Raw genomic sequence first — 24,499 nt, 5'->3', positions numbered from 1 at the left:
CAGACAGTAGCTACCCCATTGGCTTTTTGGTTACCAGAGGTGAAAGTATTTAACTACTACGGGTAAGCTGCAATTTTTCTACATCTCTTACCACACATCCTTCCAAAAGGTATTTGTCTAAAAATATGTATTTAGTGTGCAATAATATAGATTTAATTTTTTTCTTTTTGTTTTTATAACATCTTATATCGTATAAGTTTTCTTCTTACCTAAAGATTATTTTTCATGCATTTTTTTTTAGCTTAATTTCATACTCTTACTCTAATACTGCTAAATGCTTGAGTCAACAAAATAATTGGTGACGGTTAAAACTTGAAAATACACCATTACTTGCGTATATTATTTCTCAACGCAGTACTAAATCTTAGATTGATTTTCTTCTACACAAGACTTGTTTAGTGTAAACTGTAAATGAGAAAGTAATTATTGGAGAAAGTGCTAAGAGTAGTGTTGCCAAACAATATTAATTCATGAAAGTTAAATTTTTCTACCAAGTTTTTAGTAAGCACTTTTTGAGAGAATTACGCGTGTACAGGGATTACAAAAAAAGAAAGAAGACAAAAGATAAATATGAGATTTTGGAAATTGTGATATTGATATTGGGTGCATGGGTGCGCGTAGGTATCCGCAGCGGGGATGTGACGCCGAACAGCCCATCACGACCGCACAGTTCCATGAGCCAGCAAAGTGCCAGCAGTGTGGCCAGCAGTAGCGTCAATTTACGTCCTCGCACAAGCGTTCCGCGTCGACCGCGACCTGCTTCTATTGCCGGGACCGGTGTTACAGTTACAGAACGACACAGTGAGCATGGCTTTTTACATTATCTCTATTAAATTTAAATGGCGGCAGGCTGAATCCTATGCCAGCAATAATCTGGCCGAATCTACACTTGATAGGAAATAAAATACCGTTCGCATCATCTATACGTTTACACTACAAATATATATATATATATATATATATATATATATAATTCATTGAAACAATTATACGGTCGAAATGTGAAATTCCTATTATAATACTTGTCAATAGGCGATTCTTTTACCTCGGCTGGATACCTCGATATATAGTTTTAATTAGCTTTCTAGAGCAAAGCTTATCCATAACGTGATTACGACCGTGTAATTAATTTCCCACACTGTTCTTCCGTTATTTATATAGCACATTACATTATACTATACGTATAATGCTGCATGTAATTTTATTACTCAGTAATTTACACTTTACTTGAGTTTTCTCATTATTTTTTAGTCGATGCTCGGGTTTCTTTCCGTTTCCTTTGAAAATTGCACATTGAAATACAGAGAGATATTTATAGTTAATGTTTGAAGAGGATATTTCATGCGTCAAATGTATTTTTATTATAGACAATACGGCAGAATCAAAGACCACGAAAGATTCGAAGCCTCCACTGCCAAAGGTTCACAGTACTCCAAAGAAGCCTTCGACGCCGAAGATTACGGATATGAGGAAACCGGCTGAGAAGCTAATCAAAAGCGCTAAATCCTCGCCCAGAATAACTCCAAAGGCAACACCGTTGCAAAGTCCCGGTATTGAGGATGCGCCGATCATTCGTCAATCCACGGATGAGATTATCAAACAGCGCGAGGGTAAGAGAGAGAAGGAAGAGAAATCGGATGATAAGCAGGAGGAGAAAAAGGATCACGGAAGTGAAAAAATTCAAGTGAGTCGATACTATAGTATAGTGCTACGATTACCGTAGCTTCATATTTATCCATAAGCAATTGCGCTATAATTAAGTATTTTTCATTAACAGATGGAACAAAATATCATGGAACTTGATGAAAGTCAAGTTAAGAAAGATACGGCTGTGGCTGATGTTGAGCCAGTTAACGTTTCTAATTTCGTGGCAACGCCTGCTGCTGATCACGTTAAAGAAGAATCAAAGACCCTCCAAGAAACTTTACCTATATCTACCAATCAGGTAGTATCGAAAACAGAAGGTAAGCCGGAGAAGAAGCCAATAGAGTCAGAAACGAAATCAGAAGGGGAATCTGATGAGCAGGTTGACATGACCGGTAATTAAACATTTTTAAAAAAACTTCTGATATAGTATATGCAGACTTCTGTCTCCTTTTTCCTTCTTCTGTTTATTCTTATTTAATTATCTATTTCATTACATTCTTGTTGCAGCCTCAATGGTCGCAAAAATTAGAATTACAACGGAGGAAGAAGCTAAAGCTGCTTTGGCTGAACGTAGGAGGTTGGCACGAGAGCAGGCAGAACGAGAGGCCGAGCTCGAGAGACAAAGATTGGTTAGTCAGTTTTTCATTTGAATGTACGAGAAGAGGGCATGACAGTTTGTGCGAATGAGATATTAACATGAGTATGGTTTTTGACAGGAGGAAGAGGCGCGCATAGAAGCTGAGAAATTACGCGCGGAAGAGGAAGAGCAGCAGCGACTGGAAGAAGAAACTATACGTTTGGCTAATGAAGCACGGGAAGCAGAGGAACAAAGGTTGCGTTTGGCCATCGAAGAGGCCAAGCGACGCGAGGAGGAGGATAGAAGAAGAAGGGAAGAAGAGGCTCGTCAAAAGCAAGAGAAAGAAGAGGCTGAGAGAAAGGCCAGAGAGGAAGCGGAAAGGTTTGAATTGATTTTCAAAAAATATCTTATTCGAGACAGCGCGAATATTGTGGTTGGATGTTAAACAACTCCAATTTCAGACAACGAATCGAAATGGCTGAGCGTCTTAAGAAGGAAGAGGAAGAGAGACTAGCGAGGCGAAAACGCGTGGAAGCTATCATGTTGAGAACTCGAGGAAAAAATCAGTCCAATACACCCAATAAGGTATTAAAATTTTTTTCTCTCTATTGATATCATCGATATCATTTTTGATATTAGGTATAAACTCGAAGCTTTGTCCCTTTTAACTTAGGGTGAAACTGGTGACGGTGATAAACTAAAGGAAGATAGTCCAATAGATGAGAGCAAATCAGCGCCGGGTAGTAGAGGCGAAGATGTGATGACAGCAAGCTTAATTTCTGAGGCGACTCAGCAATTTATAACCGGTGAACAGCGAGCTCACCATGTAGAAAATAATACATTATCGGATATTGTGCATAATGGCACGCATAGTAATGGCATTAACGACAGTAAGAACTTGTTGGATAATAATCAGGGTAATATGGAAGGAGAGCTAAATGGTCATCACAAGAATCATGGAAATGGCATCAGCAGCCAATCGATTACATTGGATAATGCCACTGTGTAAGTATAAAAGCTAACCCAGATCGAAGATTTTAAAATAAAAATGCCTGAGGATAAAACTAGCATAAATACAAAACATTAGAAACCATGTATAAAAGGATTCTATTCACAACATTGAGGATATTATATTAAATTATATGTGAAAGCATTAGGAGTTCAAAATTCTGTTAATACATTAACAGACAATAAGTACTGTGTTATTGCCTTTTACGCAAGGCTTACCTATAGGTATACATATAGTATATTTATAAAGCAAACAATAACTTCATGCATTTCTTGTACTATGATTTTGAAGCGAAATTTTATGTAATTTTATGTGAGAATGATGCATCACAAATTCGTCAAGCTATGATAAGCTCGTCTTATGTAAATTTAACTGTAAAACTCATGTTTATTTTTGTCTTATTTGTTTGTTTCTCGGAAAGTCTTAAATTACATTAACTCCGTTTAAAAGAGTACAGAATTTTTATATAACGAAACACCCTCTATTATTACAGCTATATTATATTAATCCTCAAAAGTAGTTACTACCAAAGTTCGTTATACGTAACTTGTTATGATGTAAAAAGAAAAATGCTACATTTATTATATATTTTATATAGAAAATACTTTTCGCAAATTCTGGCGATGAGTGAGATTCTACTATTTACATTCAGTAAATGTTTCATTTTTCAAAATAACTATTTGTAGTTTAGGGAATAATTATTGTTCACTAATTTTATCCATCAGTTGCAAAGATACAATACCGATTCTTCAAGTGCCGGGTTTTAAACCCCTAATCAACAATAATTAGCAATTTGTTAATATGTTTAGGTGCATACAGAATGACTCTCAGTTTGATTTTTAATACTTTAGTTAAAAGCGGTTTTTCATTATATCAATTTGTGTAAAAGAATTGCTTTTATCTAAAGATTATGTATTATTAATTGCCTTACTAATTCCTCAATGGAATCAATTACTATGTGGAAGTTAACACCATTTACAGCCTATGTCTGAAGGTAGTATAACAGTAATGTTTTACATATAGCTATCTGCGCAGGGTAGTACTCTAGTCGGTCTTATAACGTTTTATCAATTGTGTTTCTATAAAATGAGAAAAGCTAGGTATACGCACAGAGAGGTTAATTTTATTTATCTTGAAGTGGTTTTCCAAGACAAAAAGAGTTATTTATGGATAAATAAGGCTGCTCCACGGTCGACGGGTTCAACTTTTCCTCCTATAAGCAAATCTTTATTATATTCATAAGCACTTTGCTTATGTAAAATAAATATGCATTGAAAAAGTATAACTATTTCGATTTATTGCACTTCTTCACTCGTTAAAAACATAAATTTACGTTAAATAAGCTTCTAATGCTTTACATTCATGGATCTATTTAAAAATATTATATGCGCAAACATTGCGCTTTACCAAACATCCGCTGGGAGATTACTGCCTGTAATTCAGCTCAATAATTGTTGTTTGATATAATTAATCTAAATATACACTGTATACATTGCAAAAGTAGTCAGGGCAAAAGTTGACAGAGCCAAAAAGTTTTACGAGCTATGCCACTATTGATACTTAAGTTGTTTTGTTTACACAATGATTAATCATTCATTGAATGGTATACATGATTTGAACGATGGTGACCTAATGTGACAGGTACAGAGGATAATGTTATATTATGTAAAATAATTACATATGAATTTATTTTATAATTTATGGTCGAATATGTATTTAGTAAAGGACATACTATGTAGGTAGATACGCGCGCAAAAACTCTATTCAATGTATATGCGTCATATTCTTTTCGTAATTTTCATTCCGTGCGTTTGAATATAGACACAAAGAAGTAAGAATGTATAACAGTACATATGCATTCTATCAGGACTATCTGTAGCAATCTTTTTTCGTTTTTCGGAGATTTTTTTCGTATACATGTATACAGTTACACATTCTCACTTGACTATATTTGTGTTCAAATGCACGGAACGAATATCAATACAAAAGATTTATGTATCAACAGCTGAAGTCGAGATGTTAAATTACTAACAAAATCTACACGTACTACTACTAACAAATCTGATAATAAAGAAACTCAGTGTAAATAATGTAAAGATAAATAGGATAAATTTAATCGATCAAATGAATGATTTTTTAAAATATTTTTACAATAAGTGCTCACTAAAGATATACATATAATGAATAAGAGGTATGTCAAAATGAGACAGCCATTAAAGTGAGTTTTATATAGAGATAAATTGCCGTGCAAATATTATTATTTTATCATTAATGAGCTCTTTTTCTCCTGCGATTTCGATTGATTTTAAAGTCCCCGGTTTAAATATACCTTAAGTGCATTACTCTTATCGATGTCATTTAAAGTCAAGGATGTTCCTAATATCGCATGTGCATTTTTCTCATTGGTGATATTGACCTGGTGTGGCTTCATCGTTCATTTGCACAATCTTACACACTTCTCATATACATTGCTGGGGTTTTGATATAGATACTCTATATCATAATGTGCGTCAACTTACTGCCTACTTTTGCTGCGTAACATTTACTTCCATGTAGTACTTATATTCGCTCCCATAATTGTAAACACACATCTTTATGCAGTATTAGTTAAAGTTAACAATTCTAAAGCTATAATGGAGACATAACGTAGTATTTAGTTGACATATACACGCATATTAGGCAAAGAACACAGCTATTAATAAAGTTGTTTACAATAGATTCACATATATACGAACGTGTACATTGGTTTTGCATGCTTGTAGAACTGATTGCACTGGAGGATCATTTTTTATCGAGCATTAAGTTTACAAAGAAGACGAGCTTTTCTAATTGAGAATAACTACCGAAAAATTTAGCTTGTGTGCCTTTAATAATCACTGCTTTAGTTGATCGTGCAATCGTCAAATATCTTAAATTTTATATTCAAATAGAGCCCTAGAACTTTTCCAAAAACAATGTTACTTAAGACCAAATGATCAATTTCAATGATTTATTAGCATTTTTTAAAAATAACTATCGAGGTTTGTCGTGTACGTAGAAATGTTTATTAAGATTTGCGATAAATGGAGTGTTAAATTTTAAAAAAATGTTAATCAATTATTACAAATGTTGTTATTAGTTTAGTATATTATATAATGTGCTGAAATAGTGGTAGATATTAGCATTTTGTTGTTATTTAGTGTTTGTAAGTTTCCTTTTGGCTGATTTTGTAGCAAGCAAAACAACGTGACGAACAACCTGTTAGACCTGTCGGAGTTTGATACCTTGAGTAACAACAGTAGCGGGCCTATTCTTCAACTTACGCCCAATATGGCACACGAAGATACAATCAACTCAAATTTAAATCCAGCAGCGATGCCCTTCACACCAATGGTTAACATATTTGTACCCTCTGCGGCTAACGCAAACGTCAATCCTTTCCAAGATAATTTTATTAGTAACAAACCACAGGACAACACACAAGTAACAGGTATTTTTAATAGATAGTATAACGATTTATTCTACAATATTTCACACTTTGTTCTTCTACTCCCACGCAAACTATTTATTAATTGCAGATCTTCTGTCATAAAGTGTTAACTGTTCTATCATGGAAAATTGAGAACCGGTTGGATTCGATTAGCTAGTAGTTCAAAGAGACTATTTTGTCCTCGATCGTTGGACTCGAAACGTTTTAACGCAGATTGTAAAATAATATATAACGTTAATTAACGATGTAAGACAGCAAACATAGGCTCAGTCTGTCATAGTATGATAATAGACATAAAATCTAATTACTAGAGGACCTTTCAGATCAAAGGGTCCATGTATAACATATAATTTGAAATATATGTATGTATTTTATTGTATTAAATTTAATTAATGAAATATTTTCAATTATTTTGGCCTTAAGAATGCTCGTTTAATAATGACTTCTGACAATGTGGACAGATTAAAATTGTAAGAACAATAGACACGGTTTACTCTAAATGTTAAACTTAAACTGGTCAATTTTCATGTATCAAATTTATTTATGCTGCGTCGATGAAAGATTTCTGTTTATTGAGATACTTGTAGATTAAAATATTGTGAAAGGAATATCTCTTTAAATTATTGTTAATGTAAAGCCGCTTGACAAATAACAGCAATAGAGATATAAGCTCGACTTCATTTGGGGTAATATATTCACTATTTTAAATCTGTTTAAAGAGAATTAACAATAATTTACAGTTGAACATATTATCATGATATGTTATAATTATAAGTAAAATATAATGTTTCTTCCACATACAATTTAGGATATGTGCTCACTAGTCAAGCAATTTTACTATTTTATTTAATTTTCTGTAGAGATGTCGCTTGATATTGGTATCTCAGACTCTTACGTTTGATCATTGCTTTATCTTTGATATATTAAAATTAAATTTGTTAGCTGTGATCACGATGATAATGTTGGCAGTGAGAAAAAACAATAACGCTATTGTAACAGCGATTATATCAAAAATTATGATGTTACTAGTACAATTGTATCATTTATATTAAAATTATGTTTGTACATTGAAATATGTTTCATTTGATTGTAAGAAGCATTAAGCTATGGTGTAAAAAAATATATAGGAAAGCGTTTTAAATGCATATATATTTGTTAACTATTAAGTGGCTATCTCGTATCGAATAATAATACTAACGATAAAAGAAACACGATTTGAGTAATTATCAACAATTGGAATTCTGCAATATCCATCTGAAAATACTAACTTATTATTAGTGCATAACGTATATCAAGATTTGTAAAACCGTATGTACTAATTTTTATGTACAAAATTGATACGTTCTTTATTAAGAAGTAAAAAGCAATGTACTTTCCCATGATAAGTAGTCAATAGATATATAAAAGAAAATCAAGATGCAGTAAATGGACCATTAACATAAAAGAATAAAGTACGTTAAAACATTGTTTATTCAAGCCACATTTTTATATTACTTTGATAAGATAAAACCCCGTTCATTCTGAAATTTGTTAAGCAGAGCATATAACTTTATCGCAATGTTAATTAATCTATAAAAGATCGTTCTAACTATTTTTTTTTTAAGGAGAAAAAAATAACAGTTCTATTTTTAGGACAAATGTGTTTCTACTGCCTATTGTCTTTTTACGCAAATTACTGTAATAAAGTTATTTATTTTCATAGTTGTGTAAAAAAGCACCTGTCTTTTTAAAGCGTGTAATCTCGCATTATTTAAGATCCGGTAAATACAAACTTTTCATTCAAAGGGGATATTGTAACCAATTTAATAGTGGACGAAAGATATCTCATAAAATAATGAAGATACTATATCATGAAGAGTCATGTTTAAAAATAATTCATACTGTAAAAATGCTTGTATGTAAGAAATACTTAATATTACAAATAAATTACACCACTCAATATACGCATCGCACAATAATTAATGAAGTTTTTGTTGGCATAACAACCATACAGTTATTATTTCAACGTAAAAAAATTTTATTTTATATTTGGTTTACATATATATTATTAATTTCATCATGTTCATAAAATAAAAACATTAATTGGAATGATTAGACATATTTCGTTGTTGATATCACTATATTCAATACAGCATGGCAATAAGAAGCCTTTTCCATTCAGCAGCGCAATCGCTCTGTAATCAAATTTGAAATGTAGATATTTCCTCCATTGTGTGATAAAGACAATGAATTCATAAATATATATTGCTTTTTTTATTGAAAATAACGAAATATTACAATTTCATGGGATGCATGTGTATATTAATAATATTTAGTTAAATTAATCTCTGAGGTAATGGAAAACATTTGGCCGTGATTTTCATTAGTTCAAGATTGCGATCAGAAGCCTTTTAACGTCTGAACTGCAGTCGCTCTGTAAATGGAAAAGAATGTAGGAGGAAAAATTAAAGTTTGGTTAACTTAAGTGAAACGCAACATTTGTGCATTTGGAATTAAAATATACGGAAGGCCGTTTAATGCATGCACGTGTGGTCGAATCGCAATTAGTCGGATTGTTTTAGTAATACACATAATGTGATAATTATAATACTGTACAGTTTAATTAATTTAACAGCTTTAAGAAGGCTAGTATTAGATATAGCTTTCAATTAGAATTATAAAGTTCGCACGAATAAAGTGATACATATAAATGAAAAAAATTAAAATGTAACAGGCATGATTATATATTCACCATTAAACCAGTAGAATTTGGAAAGTAAAACAACAGAGTTTCGTAAATAATAACGTCTAATTTTAAATAAATAAGGAGTAGGTAAGCAGTTGTACAAGCAAAACGCTTTCATCCGAGTATGGAAAGCAAGAGCCTCTTGTAGTCTCCTGAGCAGTCACCCTGAAATTCATGGATATTTAATGGAAAAATTGACCGTATAGAAGAATTGGTGACTGTTAAGCAAAATTTTTAAAATGGTCTATAGCTTATACCCAAGAAATTACAATATAATGTAGTGAATTAGAGATATGTGAATAAAGCTGGTATAATGAAAGCGGTTTGAATACAAATGTATAGTTTATCTTGCAATTATTTACTTACATCAATGTCTCCTGCCAGAGACTGGCCATACGTATTTTGATAGGTATCCTTGATATCTCCCAAATCAATTTCGGAGCGTGCTACAATTATACGAATTAGGGTGGTGTCGTCGGTTCCCATACCCTTCATGGATTTGTACAATCTTTTTGCAAAGTAAGCAGTCTTATCGCGGGCACACCTCACTATAAAATACAATCACCAGCATTACTCTTTCATGTAAATTTAACAGTGCTCGTCGGAATAAAAAGATATTCTCGTAACTCGACGAATCTCATCTCGATGCATAAATTTAATCAACTGCGATGCAGCAATTTAATTCACGAATAATGGAATCTTTTCAATGTTTATCAAGTATATTAACAATAAAAGATAATCACGATAAAGAATATACAAAAACAAAAGAAATATACAAAATATTTTATACATGGTTAGTATTATATGCATGTGACAGAAAATTATTATACAGCTCTACTGCGTAGAAGAAATTCTATCGTTCGATAATTGAAGTGAATAGAGCATCGATTATCAGTCACGAATTACGTATGATGGAAGAGGATAGAAAAAATGAAAGGTTGAAAATAATTGTTATACAAGCGTGTTATTACGACTTACCCACTGCGAGGTATCCATCCTCCAAAGCTCCAGAAAATTCACGCTTAATCGCGTCTTCCAAGCTATTTCCGGTCAACCGTTCGTATTCATCAAAGATTTTTCGCAATTGTGGGAAGCTTTTCGTTATAAGGATGGAATTGAACGTGCTTTCATCCGTCCCCCATTGACCTTCTCCAGCAGCAACAAGTTTTTCAGCATCTTGAAGAGCAGCAACTTGGTCCACATCGGAGTCTTCATTTCTGCTGGCCTAATAATAATTATATAATTTGAAGGAGTTGAACACACATCAATTTTTGCTTCGCAGATGGTCTGTCCGAACGTTTCATATTCCAACAACAAGAGGATATTGTTTATAAATGAGAAACTTACGCATGAAAGAGATACGAGCAGCCTCTTAAAGTGGCCAGAGGTGTCTCCCTTTAGATCGTCCTCGAGCTCCTTATCGTACACTGAAATCAACGTAATTTTCTTTATTTTGCTCCAATGACAATTTCTTACAATTATATGGCCTTCGATAATCGGCGCGGCGCGGTGACGAGGCGAACATTGGATTTTATGTAATATGATTTAGTTTTTTATATATTTTTTTACATAGGATTTCGACTTACGATCTTTGTAAACCGATGATATCGTCTTGATGCCGTAATTGCTCAAGGAGGCCAAAATCTCGATGATGGCTTCCTCGTCGGTTCCCATACCAGAAACAGCATTGTGCAATTCTTTGGCGTAAAACTCTGGAAGTGGGGTCATGAGGGCAAGAATTGCCTTTTCGAAATTTCCGCCCAATTCGGATTTTAGTTCGGAGATTAGGTCCTTGCCGTACATCGTCTTGAATTTATCGGCGATCTCGAGACGTTGAACGATCCCACGATGTGCCAAGACATCAATTATGGTTTGTTCATCCGTTCCAAAACCTTTCATTGCGGTACGAAGAAGGGCTGCATCTTCTTCGGCGTTGAAGGGATCAGCAGGATAAATAGTTGGGGTGCACTAGAATATATTTAATAGTCATAAAATAAAAAGATACACATATGTAAATTAATCAGCTAATCATTCTCCACCTTGATATGCATTTCGATCTTTCAAATCTTTTTAAGCACGGAATATCACATAAATTTTATATACATATATATACTTTTTGTTATATATGCTAGAGCTTTTAACATTTGCAAATGATTTACGGATTGGTAAAAGATATCCAATGTTAAATATTTACCTGTACGTGATAGTATTTGCTAGCGGCCATTTTTCAGTCCTTTGAATCTGTAAATGGAATTAAAATTCCTCGATTAATGAAGTAGTATCACCCACTGTGATACCGCGAGCGCTAATAAGATGCAGAGAATGCATATAACTTCACGTTCTTTGAAGCAAGGATTGTTTAGTATGCAGCAAATACAGCTAAGCGATGTTGCTGGTGAGTCACAACTGAGGAATGAATCGTAATTGAAAAACGGAAATAAGGTAACTACTTGTGTGTAACTATGGGCTCTCATCCGTGTCAGAAAGGAATTTGTCATGGTTTGACGGATTTTATCGCTTATACATAGTATACATATATATATATATAGTTTTGCGTGATTCAAACACGGCTCCACGCCCGAGTTAAAAATTCAAGTACAATTTCATAATGCTCCAACTGCTTCCCGTTTACTTCGTTAAAACTGTTACTCGCATTTTCATCGTATAGGTACTCCGTTTGGGTGTACCCAAAACGTAATTAGTTGAGTCTCATCCAGTATTTTAAGCGCCTCAATTATCTCGTGGCAATATATAAAAAAAATGGATGATTATGCAATTTCTTTCGCAGAATCTTAATCAGCTTGCAATTATTATACAGTATGGAAACTATGCATACACTATTGGTTCTCCCTCTTTCTCTCTCCTTGTTATATATTATCAAAACATAAATAAAGCATACGAATAAGCGATTTGAAGGAAGTTTCAGCAAATTTGCGATAAGAAAACATCCTTTTTCATTTCGTAATGTACCGATGTTATCGATTGTGCTACTTTCCAAAGTATTTTCTCCATGGCAAAAGGCCAATGAAAACCGGACTATCCGGACGACCTTGATGTACGCGCACAAGAAAAAGTAATTCTTCCAAATGAGGAAAAAATGTTAACTATTTCGGAGTATTAAACGATTGTTATAAACGAACAATGGAGAGATGATAGAATTCGATGCAAAATTTTATTGAGAACTATTAACGTTTTATTAGGACAGCATGCATTGCTTGGCAGCTGTCGAAAGTTCCGGCGTACCGGCACGGCCGATGATCTCACCGTTGTAAGTTTGGTACTTTATATATATATATATATATACATACATAGATATGTACAAACGATCGTTGAATAATTGTGGCAAGAAGTTACGAAGCCGATCTCTCTAAAATCTATACCCATAAATATTATAAAGTTGTACTTACCGGTATTCAAGTATATATATAGGAAACGAACCGTTCGGCAGATGTGGCACTATGTGTTAGCTGACTGACAACCGACTGAAAACTGAAAGAAGAGAGGAAAGTTTGCTTCCAACTGGGAGTGGTCTGGCTGGCGTCTTGCTTGCAAACGATTTATTCTGATAGACTAGTGGGAGCAGCGAGCGACGGGGACGGGTACAACGTATACACTGGAGAGGAGGAAATTGCGCGCTTGGTGGGGCCACCGGCCAATGTTCGTCGTAACTGCGATGACGTTGACAACGTTCAGATAAATAGTTTCTTGGCTTTACAACTTAATATAATTCAAATATTTCCTTACTCATCGCGCAAACCTACAGACCTTCTTCCTTAATGAAATTAGTGAAATTTCGTGTAGGTATACATACGCGTGTATTCTTGCACTGCGCGCGCGCGCGCATCTATATATCTAATTGTACAACAAGGCCACACACACACACACACACACATACATACGCCCTTACTCGACAGGAAATGCAATATTACTGCTTTTATAGGCTCCAGAAACTTTTTGAAAGAAAGAATTATTATTTATTTGCGAGATAAAAAAATTGCGCTATAGAGACTTTGCAAAGTGGATACTATTATTGTATATGGATAGTCTTTTTCTGGATGACTGGACGAGCTGGCGCCAGAGGTGAATAAGGAGGGCAAGGTGGCCGATAGGATAGTGTGGATGGTGGATGCAGTGTGAATCATCAGCAAATTCTGCGAATATATATTATGACATAAAGAAGCAAATTCCCAAGCATCTTCTAAACCTAATGACGTGGAGCTTATGGCATCACGATATACGATGTAGAAATAGCGTCATTTCTCAAATTAATTCACAATCACGAATGATTTAATAAGTATTTGTGAATAATGATTGAATAAACGACTTGTGCTTATATCTGCGCGTCCATCAATACTGCAAAAATTCAACACCTTTCAGTTCATTTATTATAATAACAAACAAGTTACTTAACTGAGAGAAAAATTGCTATAGAACAGAGACCATATATAGTTTGATAAAAAAGAAAATATATTTTCCTTTATCCAATTGTTAACAATGATTCTTGTTATAAATACGTAAAATTCCTTAATTTTAAATGTCGTAGGATTCCGGGTTCCGTTAATAGCTAGTTCTATTACTATTATTAGAGTAGTAGCTACATTATATATACTGTACTGTTTAATATTAACAGGAGAGAATTTGTATCAATGAAATTAACAATGGATGAGCAGTATTATAAAATAATGAAATAAATGAATACAGTTTAGAAAAAACAAAGTAGTTATATTAAGAATTTTAAAAAATTTATTGCTAATTTACCATCTGATGGTAAATGTAGTAATTATCTCAAAATATATTAATAAATGGCATCATGGTGTTATTATAAAGTTATTTATTTAATTTAATTGTAATAGGGAAATTGTATTTTTTAATTTCTTAATGTTATAATTTTCAATTTTAACATTTACTATCCACTGCGTTATGAAGGCTCATAGAAAATCTTCTCTCAAGTCCTCGATAGTATAGTGGTTAGTATCCCCGCCTGTCACGCGGGAGACCGGGGTTCGATTCCCCGTCGGGGAGGAATTTATTTTTTCATTTTTTTAACCTGATTTTTCTCTTTCAATATTTTAATAACAATTCTTACTACTTCATTATAATAATAAATGTTTTTGTATGTGTTCAAAAATCACTAAGATCCTAAAAAGAAAAGCGTTAACAATCTGACCATAGTGAAATTTCTGCATCGTAATTCGTTTAAAATTTTTGTATGCACTAAAAAAATGATCGGTTTCATGATAGATTCTCTTGCTGGCTTTGAAACACTACTAACAAATGAGAATTCTCACGTGTATTAATCGGCAAATTAAAATTTGACTATATATAAATATATAAAAATATTAATTTTCCGGGATGATTATTGAATGTATTAATTTTAAGGTTCTTTTCCTGTTTAAGGAGAAATAAAAAAAAGCAAAATATAAAAATCAAACCTCCCCGACGGGGAATCGAACCCCGGTCTCCCGCGTGACAGGCGGGGATACTAACCACTATACTATCGAGGACTTGACTCAGAATTTTCTATGGTCACATATAAAGTAACGAATATAAAGCATCAGAAATAAAAAATTAATAAATTATTTTTAAACCATAATTAAATAATAGAACTATTAATAAAAACGGCGTGATGCAATTATATCATTATCTATAAATAATTAATTTACTTACCGGCAGAGGGTAATTTGTGTAAAACGCCATTAAATTTATACATCCTTATTTTATATATTTTTGTTTATTATTTTAATTCTTATTAATTATTTTTTTATAAAATTAACTGCTTATGAAAATTTTACATTAAATTAAATTAATATAATATAAAAAAAAAGAAAAAAAAATCCTCCCCGGCGGGGAATCGAACCCCGGTCTCCCGCGTGACAGGCGGGGATACTGACCACTATACTACCGAGGACCTGATTCTACTTGCTTTATTAAGCAATATAATCATAAGGAGCTATATTTAGAATATGCTTTCAGAAATATTGAATTCCTTCTCACAAACCCAAAAAGAACGATTCTTTTCTTTTTCGCAAAGCATCATAGTAAAATCAATAAAATTAAAGATTTCAGATTCTACAAATTAATATTTAATGAGTATAAATTCGATAAGATCATTTCTATTCAGTGTAAGCTGTGTAAGCATAGCAACCATTCCCATGGAAACTCTGTTTGATATTCAATATAAATAAAATAAGGTAGCTTAAAAATCCTTCTAAATGATTCAAAATTGTATTTATTACAAAGTTAAGAAAACATTTTATTTATATTATGTGTAGTTGTAATGAAAAATCAACAAATTTAGAAGAAATTCAAAAATGTTCCGATCTAAAATCTGACAGTGAATCTCATCAAATCTGCAATTTACCATCTTATTTGAGTCAACAAAGTAAGTTATGTGAGTGATCATAAATAAATATTTCTTAAAATTAATATGATTTATATATACTTTGAATGTACTTTAAACAATTGTGCAATCCAATTTGTTCTGAAAGAAAAATGCGAAATTGTTGCTTGAATGATTTTTTTTTCTTTATTCAATTACTCTCATTTACAAATTTCAGAAAATACTATAATGTACAATATAACTTTCATTTTGCAGAAATTTTGAAAGGGTATAGACTAGAAGAAGGATTAATTCCTCATCCTTGTTATAGAAGTACGTCAATGGATTACGGCTGGCATTCACCATCAATCCATAATATTCCTCATGTATTTTATCCTAGAAACAATGATTTCACAGACGTTTTAATGCGTACTGGAATGTATCAAAATTGTTCTCTTAATACAGAGTTAGACAAGTAACAGTTAATATTGGGCTAAAATTATTTATTTCATGTGATACACAGTAATTTGATGTAATAAAAGCTAATTATTTACTGCAAAAACTTATTATTTATTTTCAAACTAATAAATTACTTATTTTGATAAAAGAGTAGAAATTTAACATACATGGAATATATATAAAAAAGTGAAACAAACAAATTGACGATATTTCTACAAGATTTTGTATGATTGTCTTGAGTATTTTGATCTGACAATAGCACCCTTCTGAGTTAACATCATAAAATTAGACACGTTGACCAGACTTTTTTTACATTTATATTAAAATAGTTACAATAGGTTGTACAAACTACGCACTGAATCCTTACTCAGCTCACACTCACATGTGGCGAAAAAGTGATTTGAAATTGGCGCCCTGGCTGAGCGCCCCTTTCGGCAGAAAAGTTTGATATGTCCTGCTGACCGTGGTGAAACTAGCTTCAAGTCCAAACGGCAAGTCTGTTCTGCTTGCGTGTAGAAATTTAATCCAATCGGATCAGTGCAAAATGAATACCGTACAAATGTATACAGTATAGGTTATAGTTGTAGGTAGGTGATAGGGTGTCCAACTCCAATGCTCTCCTTGCTACGTACTGTTAAGGTGGTTAAGTTCCCCTATCAAATAGTGAGTCAGCGAAAAGAGAAAGCCTACTGCCAGTGGATAATATTAAAATTATTTAACATAAGGAGAGAAAATCGAAACTTCAGTACTTTTACTACACGCTTTACAGTTCCAAGTGATAAAATGTCCAGCACTGAAAAGAAGGCATTCAGTCGGCTTCCGACACTAGTGGCTCCTTATCATTATGAAATCTCTTTAGCGCCGGATTTAGCAACTTTTATTTTTATTGGAAGTGAAAAAATATATGTTGAGGTAAAGAGAAAGTTTTTTAATCTATTATGCTTTTAACAAATTCGAATGCGGTACATGCAAGTTTGTATACATATGGGTGTATGCGCTACGTATGAATCTCTTGTGCCTGTATATGTGTATGTAGCGCGCATACTCGCAAGTGTGTGTTTGCTAAATTTTTTGTAAAGGCGGCATACGGATGTATTTAATAATATAATGAAATATAACAGAAATGTGTTCCTCGATAAGCGATATTTTGCTATTTTCTTCATCGTATATGTATTATATTTAAATAGCAATTCTTTTTAATTTTAGGTTAAGCAGCCAACGAAGGTTGTTGTCCTGAACTCCATAGATATTGATATAAAATCAGCAAATTTTAACGGAAATGATGGAAATGTAATTCCTGCTAAGGTAGAATTATCCTTGCCGGATGAGACTGCAATATTTACATTTAACGAAGAACTGCCAATTGGTAAAACTGGAAGCATAAATTTAGAGTTTGCGGGTGAAATTAATAATTCTATGAAAGGATTGTATCGAAGCAAACATATATAGTAATATTTACTTTATCATAACTAAGTTATATAATTTATTGATAGATAAAATTACAACGAATCTTATATATCTCTTTTAGCGAGGATGGTACAGAGGAGTATTCAGCAGTAACACAGTTTGAAGCGACAGACGCCAGACGATGTTTTCCTTGCTGGGATGAACCAGCTCTCAAAGCATTCTTCGATATCACTCTAAAAGTGCCAATTGGTCTCACAGCGCTTTCGAACATGGTACACACTTACCTTTTTCTTATTTTACAAGACACCTTAGTCTTTTGGCTGGAATCTTTAATGTACTCATCTTATTGATTCTAGCCTGTGAAGAATAAAATTGTTAGTGAGTCAATGGAAATATTGACTTTTGAAAGAACGCCATTCATGTCGACGTATTTGGTAGCTGTGGCAGTTGGGAAATTCGATTATGTAGAAGCTAAATCAAGTGACGGTGTATTGGTAAGGGTATACACGCAAAAGAATAAAGAAGAGAGAGGTCGATTTGCATTAGAAGTAGCCACAAAAATCTTACCATATTATAAAGAATATTTCGGCATAGCGTATCCCCTGCCGAAAATGGATCTTATTGCCGTTGCAGATTTTGCAATGGGTGCTATGGAGAATTGGGGCCTAGTTACCTATCGCGATTCTTGTCTTTTGGTAGATCCACAAAATACTTCGACGGATAGGAAACAGTGGATAGCTCTGGTAGTCGCTCACGAGTTAGCTCACCAATGGTTCGGAAATCTCGTGACCATGGAATGGTGGACGCACCTATGGTTAAACGAAGGGTACGCAACTTTCGTAGAATATTTATGCGTGGCTCATTTGTTCCCAGAATACGATATCTGGACGCAATTTGTAGCCGATACATACGTAAAGGCATTGGAGTTGGACGCATTGAAAAATAGTCATCCTATTGAGATACCGGTGGGTCATCCTTCGGAGATCGATGAAATTTTCGATGATATTTCTTACGAAAAGGGTGCATGCGTCATAAGAATGTTACACCAATATATCGGTGACAGTGACTTTAGGAAGGGTATGAATTTGTATTTGACGCGACACAGCTATAGCAACACGGAGACCGAAGATCTTTGGACAGCCTTAGAGGAGGCTAGCAAGAAGAGTATTCGGAGCGTAATGTCGACATGGACGAAACAGCAGGGATTTCCGGTAGTTAAAGTGGATTATTTCAAGAATGGCGACCACTGGGTCTTATCTCTAAAGCAGGAAAGATTTCTAGCGGACGGTTCCACTGACGATGGAAACACATTGTGGAGTATACCAATTAGCGTCGTCTCTTCGAATGATCCAGCCAAGGTGATTTTCAGCGATCTCTTGCAGAAAAAGAGTCAGGAATTCCTAGTTGAGGATAGTCCGAGCAGCTCCTGGCTGAAATTGAACCCTGGTACAGTAGGATTTTATAGAACTCGTTACAGCCCTAACGCATCAGCGCTACTAGCTCCTGCCATTAGCGACCACTTATTACCTCCATTGGATAGACTCGGTCTCCTGGATGATCTTTTTGCAATGGTCCAGGCCGGGCACGCTTCTACCACGGAAGTGCTAGAACTTTTATCAGTATTCAAGCAGGAAGACAATTTCACTGTTTGGTGCAGTATTTTCAATATTCTAGTTAAAATCGGCGTGTTAGCTTCTCACCTCGACAAGGAAGAAGAGTTTAAGGCGTACTGGAGATCTTTAATGCAAAATATCAATGTTAAGCTGGGATGGGATCCCAAGCCGAACGAGAATCATCTTGATACTCTTCTTAGATCCGTCGTCATAAGAAGAATGGCGACTTTGAACGACGAAGCTACGATGAAGGAGGCCAAGAAGCGCTTCGACTCGCACATATCTGGTCAATCGGTACTTTCGGCCGATTTGCGCAGCGCCGTATATCGTGCCGTACTCGCCAATGGCGATCAAGAAACTTTTCAGACTCTAGTTAAATTGTTCCGTGAAGCGGATCTTCAGGAGGAGAAAGATAGGATCCTTAGATCCTTCGGTGCTATCAAGGACGAGGCTCTGCTCGCCAAGGTCTTGCAGTTTTCGTTGAGCAGCGAGGTCAGAGCAACCGATACCATTATCACAATTGCATCGGTCGCGACAACCTACAAGGGAAGTGCTCTAGCCTGGGACTTTTGCAAACAGAATTGGAAGACACTCGTGACGCGATACGAAAGTTGCGGTCTCATTGCCAGACTTATCAAATTTACCACCGAGAACTTTGTCACCGAAGAGAAGGCTACGGAGATTGAAGAGTTTTTCAAGGAGAATTCCGCTCGTGGAGCAGAAAGAGCGATTCAGCAGAGCGTAGAATCTATTCGATTAAACGCGGCTTGGCTCTCGCGGGATCAACAAGCCATTAACAAGTTCTTCAGTTAATAGCGTTATTCTTCCAACTCTCAATTACATGCATTTAGTTGCTCGTCCAAGTAAAACTTTGCGGCGAGCGATCTCCTTTTCTTGTGTTAAACACACACTCATACACACACACACATACAGGCGACTTGGGCAAAGAAAAGGATCATACGAATAATTGTAAATTAAATCATGCAAAAAACGAAGAGAAGAGAACAGATAAATTAAACCTTACGCCAGCACGAACTATATTTTTTACATTCACGCGTCTCTTACTTAAAGCGTTGCTCGTATATAAGAGTGGTTATCAGAGTATTCTGTAATGGCAGAAAATCTTATCCTCATTGCTGATTATAATCGATCAGCGAGAATCGACTTAAAAGATACTTTAGAATTAAGCAAAAGATTGTTCATAAAAGGCTGAGAGAAAGAAATAAATTGTTAATCAATGATTTTTCCTGTTTCTCGTTCATCGTCTTGAAAAACAAGAAGACTCGACTTTTATCGATATTGCGAAAAATGAGAATGGAGAAGTTTTGTATAGGGCGTGATACGTAGTGCACGGTCCTTGTGTCCTTATCCAGATCGATCAACCCTCCAAGTAGCCTCGAGGGCGCCGGAGAGAGTAGGAGTAGGGTTGTTGGTTTACGTGAGTCAGCCTCCATTTTCATTATTAGCGCAGGTTCACTGGCAGTACAGCTTTCCTCTCGTTTCTGACTAGTCTGCGCCACCACCACTACCACCATCAGCTCTCGCACAATAAGGGTTCTCCGACACAAGGACTGCGAAAAGCATGATGGGGGGGGGGGGGGGGAGCTTGGATTCGGTGATTCCCGTGGGTATCCGACGAACCCAACATTCCCAGGAAAACGCGCACGCGACCTGGGATAGAAGCCGATCAATACGAACTTTATGAACTCCTACACCCTGAACGGAACGAAACACCAACAGCCCACCACCATCCTTCCGTCATAGGACCGCACGTGTGCATGGATTATTACGCACACGTGCGCCTATTCAATCCTCCCCCTCCCTCCTGCCCTCTCCATCCTATTTATTCCTCTCTTCCGCGACCGTATACTCTTCGCTTACACTGTCTTCCTTCCATACTTCATTTTTACAATTTAACTACGCAATGACGAGAATGTCTATCTTACTCTCTCGTGTGCTGTCTCTCTTCTCCCGACCCTCCCCAATTCACGCGTACTTTTGACTATTCTTTTTTCCTCAAATTACTTTCACTAAAAATACCCCGACAGATCGCTGTCTTTACGCTTTGAGCAATCGTTAAGCAAGGAATTCAGCTTTCTACGCGCGGCTTCTGTCAGACGTTGCCTTTTTTCAGCAATGTTTCACGCACCAGTCTCCTCCTTCCGGCAGTCTCCGACAGAGCGCATCGTGCACACGTGCATATGTATATAATTCCTACTCCTGTTCCAAAAGAGAGAGAGAAAGTATACTACTCTCTTGAGGCGCGATAGTTTTAAGCGGCGACGAACGAAGACCAATCGATAAAGCTGACAATGTAGGATTACGAGTCAAATGAAAAATGGATGAGCTCTTTGTGTGGACACAATTTTATATTTATTATATTTATCTTAGCTTCGCTTTGCGCGATGCGCGCATCGTTATACTTACAGCCTTTCAGTCTTCGCGAATATACAATATTTACGGGGATTGATCTTTTGTCTCTAAATAATAATATAAAGAATGATAACAATGATATAATAATTAATAATAATAATAATAGCATCGATATTGCGCGATGTATTTAATAATAATCACAATACAAATAATCCATTTATTATCTACAAAATTGTAGTAAAATAATACAGACTCTGCGAAGAGCACGACGACGATAAAATATTTTTTACGAAAGACTAAACAAGTGGAAAGGGAAGGGAAAGGGGAGGACGATATCGGGGTGACCGATTGCTCGGGCAGGAATATTACACAAACGTTGCAAATTGAAGGAAAATCTGAATGAAGACAATTGGCTGTTCAGATTTTAGCTAATCGTTCGACCAATCGTAATTTATAAGGACTGAAAGATCGGAGAGAAAGTTCCGTGTGCTTTGGGCTAGCGGAATGAAGGACAAAGACGGCTAAAATTTTTATATAGCCAAACGAAGTAACGTTGCGTGATATTTGGGCGATGAAGGATAGTTCACGGGATAGGATAAGATGTTGAGAGAAGAAGTCGTGCGAGGAATGCGACAATGAGGTTATGTACAATTATTTACAGTCTACGGAGAAAGTAAAAGGATCGCTCGGCACGAGGATTCCCTTCGCGTGTAGATGAGGGTGAGCTGGAGTATCTATCCAGCTCCCGCAAAATATTGCACCAGGCGAGATCAGCTGTGTCAAGTTCCAGGAATATCGATGGAGGAACGCTTGAGACTTGGATAAAGCGTGAACAACCGCCTCGCTTGACTGGCCACTGTCTGGTAGCTGGTAGCAGGAAGGATCTCTCGCGCTAGCTACATTGCAAGAATGTCGATGCAAGAGCGCGCGACATGGACCAATGGCGCCACTTTGGATTATCCATATGTACACTGGGGATATGTAATGGATTACATATTCTATATATGTGTGTCTGTGTCCTAGGCAGAAAAGTAACTGCGGCACTTGCGTAGCTGGTATTTCGCACGTCACTCCCCATTTGCGAGAACCGAGACGATATTTTCTACGATTACAGGTCACCGTTCAGCAACCGTTGTTGAGATTATGATTTTCGGCATTGACGCTGTAACATCGCCGTTGCTCGTGGTCGTCGCTGTCGCCGTGGCTGCATTGAGAAGAGGCTGAAGAGGTTGTCTGGACGTGGTCCTGGCGGAACTTCCATCCTGATGAACGTTGGTCTCCTCCAAGGTACTCTGGAGATCACAGATGTACTCGATCACCCTCTGAATAACTTCGAGCTTCGAGAGTTTCCGTTTTCTCGGCATATCAGGCACCAAAGACCTGAGTTTTGTGAGATATGCGGCCACCTCCTCGGCCTCCAAATCCCTTCTTCCGTTAATACCGAGTCCATTGTGCAAGACTCCCCGGCTAGGTGGCACTCGACCACCCACGGGACTCACCACCATTGCCTTCATTTTCCTCCTCTATTCTTCTGCTCCTCGGATTTTTTTACGGCTACACAGCTGTGACTGCAGGGTACAGTGAATGTTGAAAGAAGCCGAGAACTACTGACGTTCGTAGTTATCGCGCGAACCAACCGCCAAGAAACACTTTGTTGTCCTCGGCACACGCGCCCGGTGCACGGTCGCTTTATCGATCGAGCAGAGAGAGAACTCGACTCAACTCGGTTCCAGTGCTCTCGTACAGCCAGCCAAACCTCCAGATTCTTTATTACCGCTAAAAATCTCTAGTACTGTTTATGTGCACACGCTTGGGCGTACAGCGATACACGGAAATAGCGTTGTGTCTGTCGAGCTAACCTGCTAAACTCTCCTCTTGTTCGTAGACACTGCTGCAGAGAACAAACACACAGGCATACACGCGCACGCGCACGCACACACAACAATACACACAAAATTTGCGTATCTCCAATGCGTCTATTGATCTGCGCGTTAAATTTTTGCGTTCTTCCTGGCGTTCTGGTAAACCATTCGTTGAAATTGCAATAGGGAAGATTTATCGTATTACTCGTTTGGAAGTGAATGTTGAATAGAGGAGCCGAATCCTCGGAACGCGTCAGCTGCGCTCGGCGGATCGAAGTCGACTGCTGGCCTCCGCCCCTCACCTGCGCATTTTTAAAGGCTACCCCCACCTCGCTCATCGCGCCAGTCGACTACTGAGTCGACTCCTCAGTCCTCGGCTCCTCGCTTGGCACGGCAGCGCCATTGCCCGTTTGCTTGCCTGCCCGCAACCCGAAACCCGCAACCCGCAAACCGTTTTCCTCGCGCGGACCGACGGGCGCCCAGCCTTTGCCTTCGCGACTGCTATACTCCTCCTCCCCCTCCTCCTCCTACTCCTCCTCCTCCTTGTCGTCGTCGTTGTCGTCGTAGAATTGGAGTCGCTGGAGAGAACCGTACCGCGCAATCGCTCGCAAGAGAATCAAGGGTAGATGTATATGTATTGGAGAGAATCCATGTATCTACACGCGTGTCCCCGACATCACATCGATGTGATGGCGCGCACGCCCAAGTCCATTCCCAGTATCCGTTGATACCATTTCCATGTCAGATCTCGATCACTGCTTGCATAAAAAGTTTTTTCCGATAACTTTTAGGATAGCCTCGACACCGAGCGCCTGAGAAAGAATAGAGAGAACGCAACGGGAGGGAGGATGGTTGCGAGAAAATTTCTCACCGCGCGACAAGGGGTAGCACGCAGATGCGACGGAAGTGGCAACGAGGACGAAGGGTGCACAGGCGGTGTGCAGACTTTGCTTTGGTTTAGGGGTAGCGACCGACACATATTGCAGCATATAGCAGGGATTGCAGAATCGAAGTACATGTGTGTTTTGAGAACTTTTCA

General features: G+C 36.5%; 5 protein-coding genes and 3 non-coding genes across 34 annotated transcripts in view; 4 read left to right on the top strand and 4 right to left on the bottom strand.

Annotated features, from left to right (window-relative positions):
* The window catches only part of ens (ensconsin), a 121,780-nt gene extending 113,379 nt beyond the window's left edge, over window positions 1-8,401 (top strand). For 21 of the 22 annotated variants that reach the window (XM_066732038.1, XM_066732068.1, XM_066732014.1 and 18 more), the window contains 9 exons: window positions 622-801; window positions 1,368-1,684; window positions 1,778-2,039; window positions 2,155-2,276; window positions 2,364-2,605; window positions 2,686-2,809; window positions 2,898-3,229; window positions 6,446-6,702; window positions 6,791-8,401. In XM_066732038.1, coding sequence (XP_066588135.1) covers window positions 622-801; window positions 1,368-1,684; window positions 1,778-2,039; window positions 2,155-2,276; window positions 2,364-2,605; window positions 2,686-2,809; window positions 2,898-3,229; window positions 6,446-6,702; window positions 6,791-6,804 — 1,850 coding nt within the window. In that variant the 3' untranslated portion in view covers window positions 6,805-8,401. The remainder of the gene's footprint in view (window positions 1-621; window positions 802-1,367; window positions 1,685-1,777; window positions 2,040-2,154; window positions 2,277-2,363; window positions 2,606-2,685; window positions 2,810-2,897; window positions 3,230-6,445; window positions 6,703-6,790) is intronic. The other variant, XM_066731993.1, reaches the window with a different exon arrangement.
* Window positions 8,402-8,552: 151 nt separating this feature from the next.
* On the bottom strand, window positions 8,553-13,019 carry LOC136776542 (annexin B9-like). Of its 5 annotated transcripts, none has more exons than XR_010823084.1 (8): window positions 12,835-13,016; window positions 11,622-11,668; window positions 11,014-11,395; window positions 10,775-10,854; window positions 10,406-10,652; window positions 9,794-9,975; window positions 9,434-9,592; window positions 8,730-8,876 (listed from the first exon to the last, which is right to left on the bottom strand). XR_010823084.1 is itself a non-coding variant. In XM_066732142.1 (7 exons), exons 2-7 carry the CDS (start codon window positions 11,649-11,651, stop codon window positions 8,826-8,828), a joined length of 972 nt encoding a protein of 323 aa, XP_066588239.1. In that variant the 5' UTR covers window positions 11,652-11,668; window positions 12,835-13,014; the 3' UTR covers window positions 8,553-8,825. The 5 variants fall into 5 exon arrangements, 3 of the variants coding, with proteins under 3 accessions (XP_066588239.1, XP_066588267.1, XP_066588250.1); XR_010823083.1 differs by lacking the exon at window positions 8,730-8,876 and adding an exon at window positions 8,937-9,115; XM_066732142.1 differs by lacking the exon at window positions 9,434-9,592 and having other exon boundaries at window positions 8,553-8,876; window positions 12,835-13,014.
* A 1,358-nt stretch (window positions 13,020-14,377) lies between these two features.
* Window positions 14,378-14,449, top strand: TRNAD-GUC (transfer RNA aspartic acid (anticodon GUC)). The gene has a single exon. It is a non-coding gene; the product is annotated as a tRNA-Asp (tRNA).
* A 410-nt stretch (window positions 14,450-14,859) lies between these two features.
* Window positions 14,860-14,931, bottom strand: TRNAD-GUC (transfer RNA aspartic acid (anticodon GUC)). Its single transcript has one exon. It is a non-coding gene; the product is annotated as a tRNA-Asp (tRNA).
* A 332-nt stretch (window positions 14,932-15,263) lies between these two features.
* TRNAD-GUC (transfer RNA aspartic acid (anticodon GUC)) lies at window positions 15,264-15,335 on the bottom strand. The gene has a single exon. It is a non-coding gene; the product is annotated as a tRNA-Asp (tRNA).
* Window positions 15,336-15,630: 295 nt separating this feature from the next.
* Window positions 15,631-16,243, top strand: LOC136776560 (piercer of microtubule wall 1 protein). 2 transcript variants are annotated; one of them, XM_066732180.1, is made up of 2 exons: window positions 15,631-15,809; window positions 16,023-16,243. In XM_066732180.1, exons 1-2 carry the CDS (start codon window positions 15,692-15,694, stop codon window positions 16,223-16,225), a joined length of 321 nt encoding a protein of 106 aa, XP_066588277.1. In that variant the 5' UTR covers window positions 15,631-15,691; the 3' UTR covers window positions 16,226-16,243. The 2 variants fall into 2 exon arrangements, 1 of the variants encoding a protein (XP_066588277.1); XR_010823089.1 differs by having other exon boundaries at window positions 15,667-15,818; window positions 16,023-16,131.
* A 487-nt stretch (window positions 16,244-16,730) lies between these two features.
* On the top strand, window positions 16,731-20,466 carry Psa (puromycin-sensitive aminopeptidase). Its single transcript, XM_066732098.1, has 4 exons — window positions 16,731-17,117; window positions 17,412-17,653; window positions 17,734-17,884; window positions 17,969-20,466. The coding sequence occupies exons 1-4, from the start codon at window positions 16,818-16,820 to the stop codon at window positions 20,036-20,038; spliced, it is 2,763 nt and encodes a 920-aa protein (XP_066588195.1). The 5' UTR covers window positions 16,731-16,817; the 3' UTR covers window positions 20,039-20,466.
* Window positions 20,467-21,583: 1,117 nt separating this feature from the next.
* Window positions 21,584-23,761, bottom strand: emc (Basic helix-loop-helix domain-containing extra-macrochaetae). The gene has a single exon (XM_066732863.1). The coding sequence runs from the start codon at window positions 23,110-23,112 to the stop codon at window positions 22,714-22,716; it is 399 nt and encodes a 132-aa protein (XP_066588960.1). The 5' UTR covers window positions 23,113-23,761; the 3' UTR covers window positions 21,584-22,713.
* Between the last annotated feature and the right edge of the window lie 738 nt (window positions 23,762-24,499).

This window comes from Prorops nasuta, unplaced genomic scaffold (genome assembly GCF_024137725.1).
Source record: "Prorops nasuta isolate Cenicafe-Biocafe unplaced genomic scaffold, Cenicafe_Pnas_1.2 PNAS00002, whole genome shotgun sequence".
Classification (NCBI taxonomy): Eukaryota; Metazoa; Arthropoda; class Insecta; order Hymenoptera; family Bethylidae; genus Prorops; species Prorops nasuta.
Note: the sequence above shows the minus strand (reverse complement) of the source record. Positions and strands in the feature narration are given on the sequence as shown.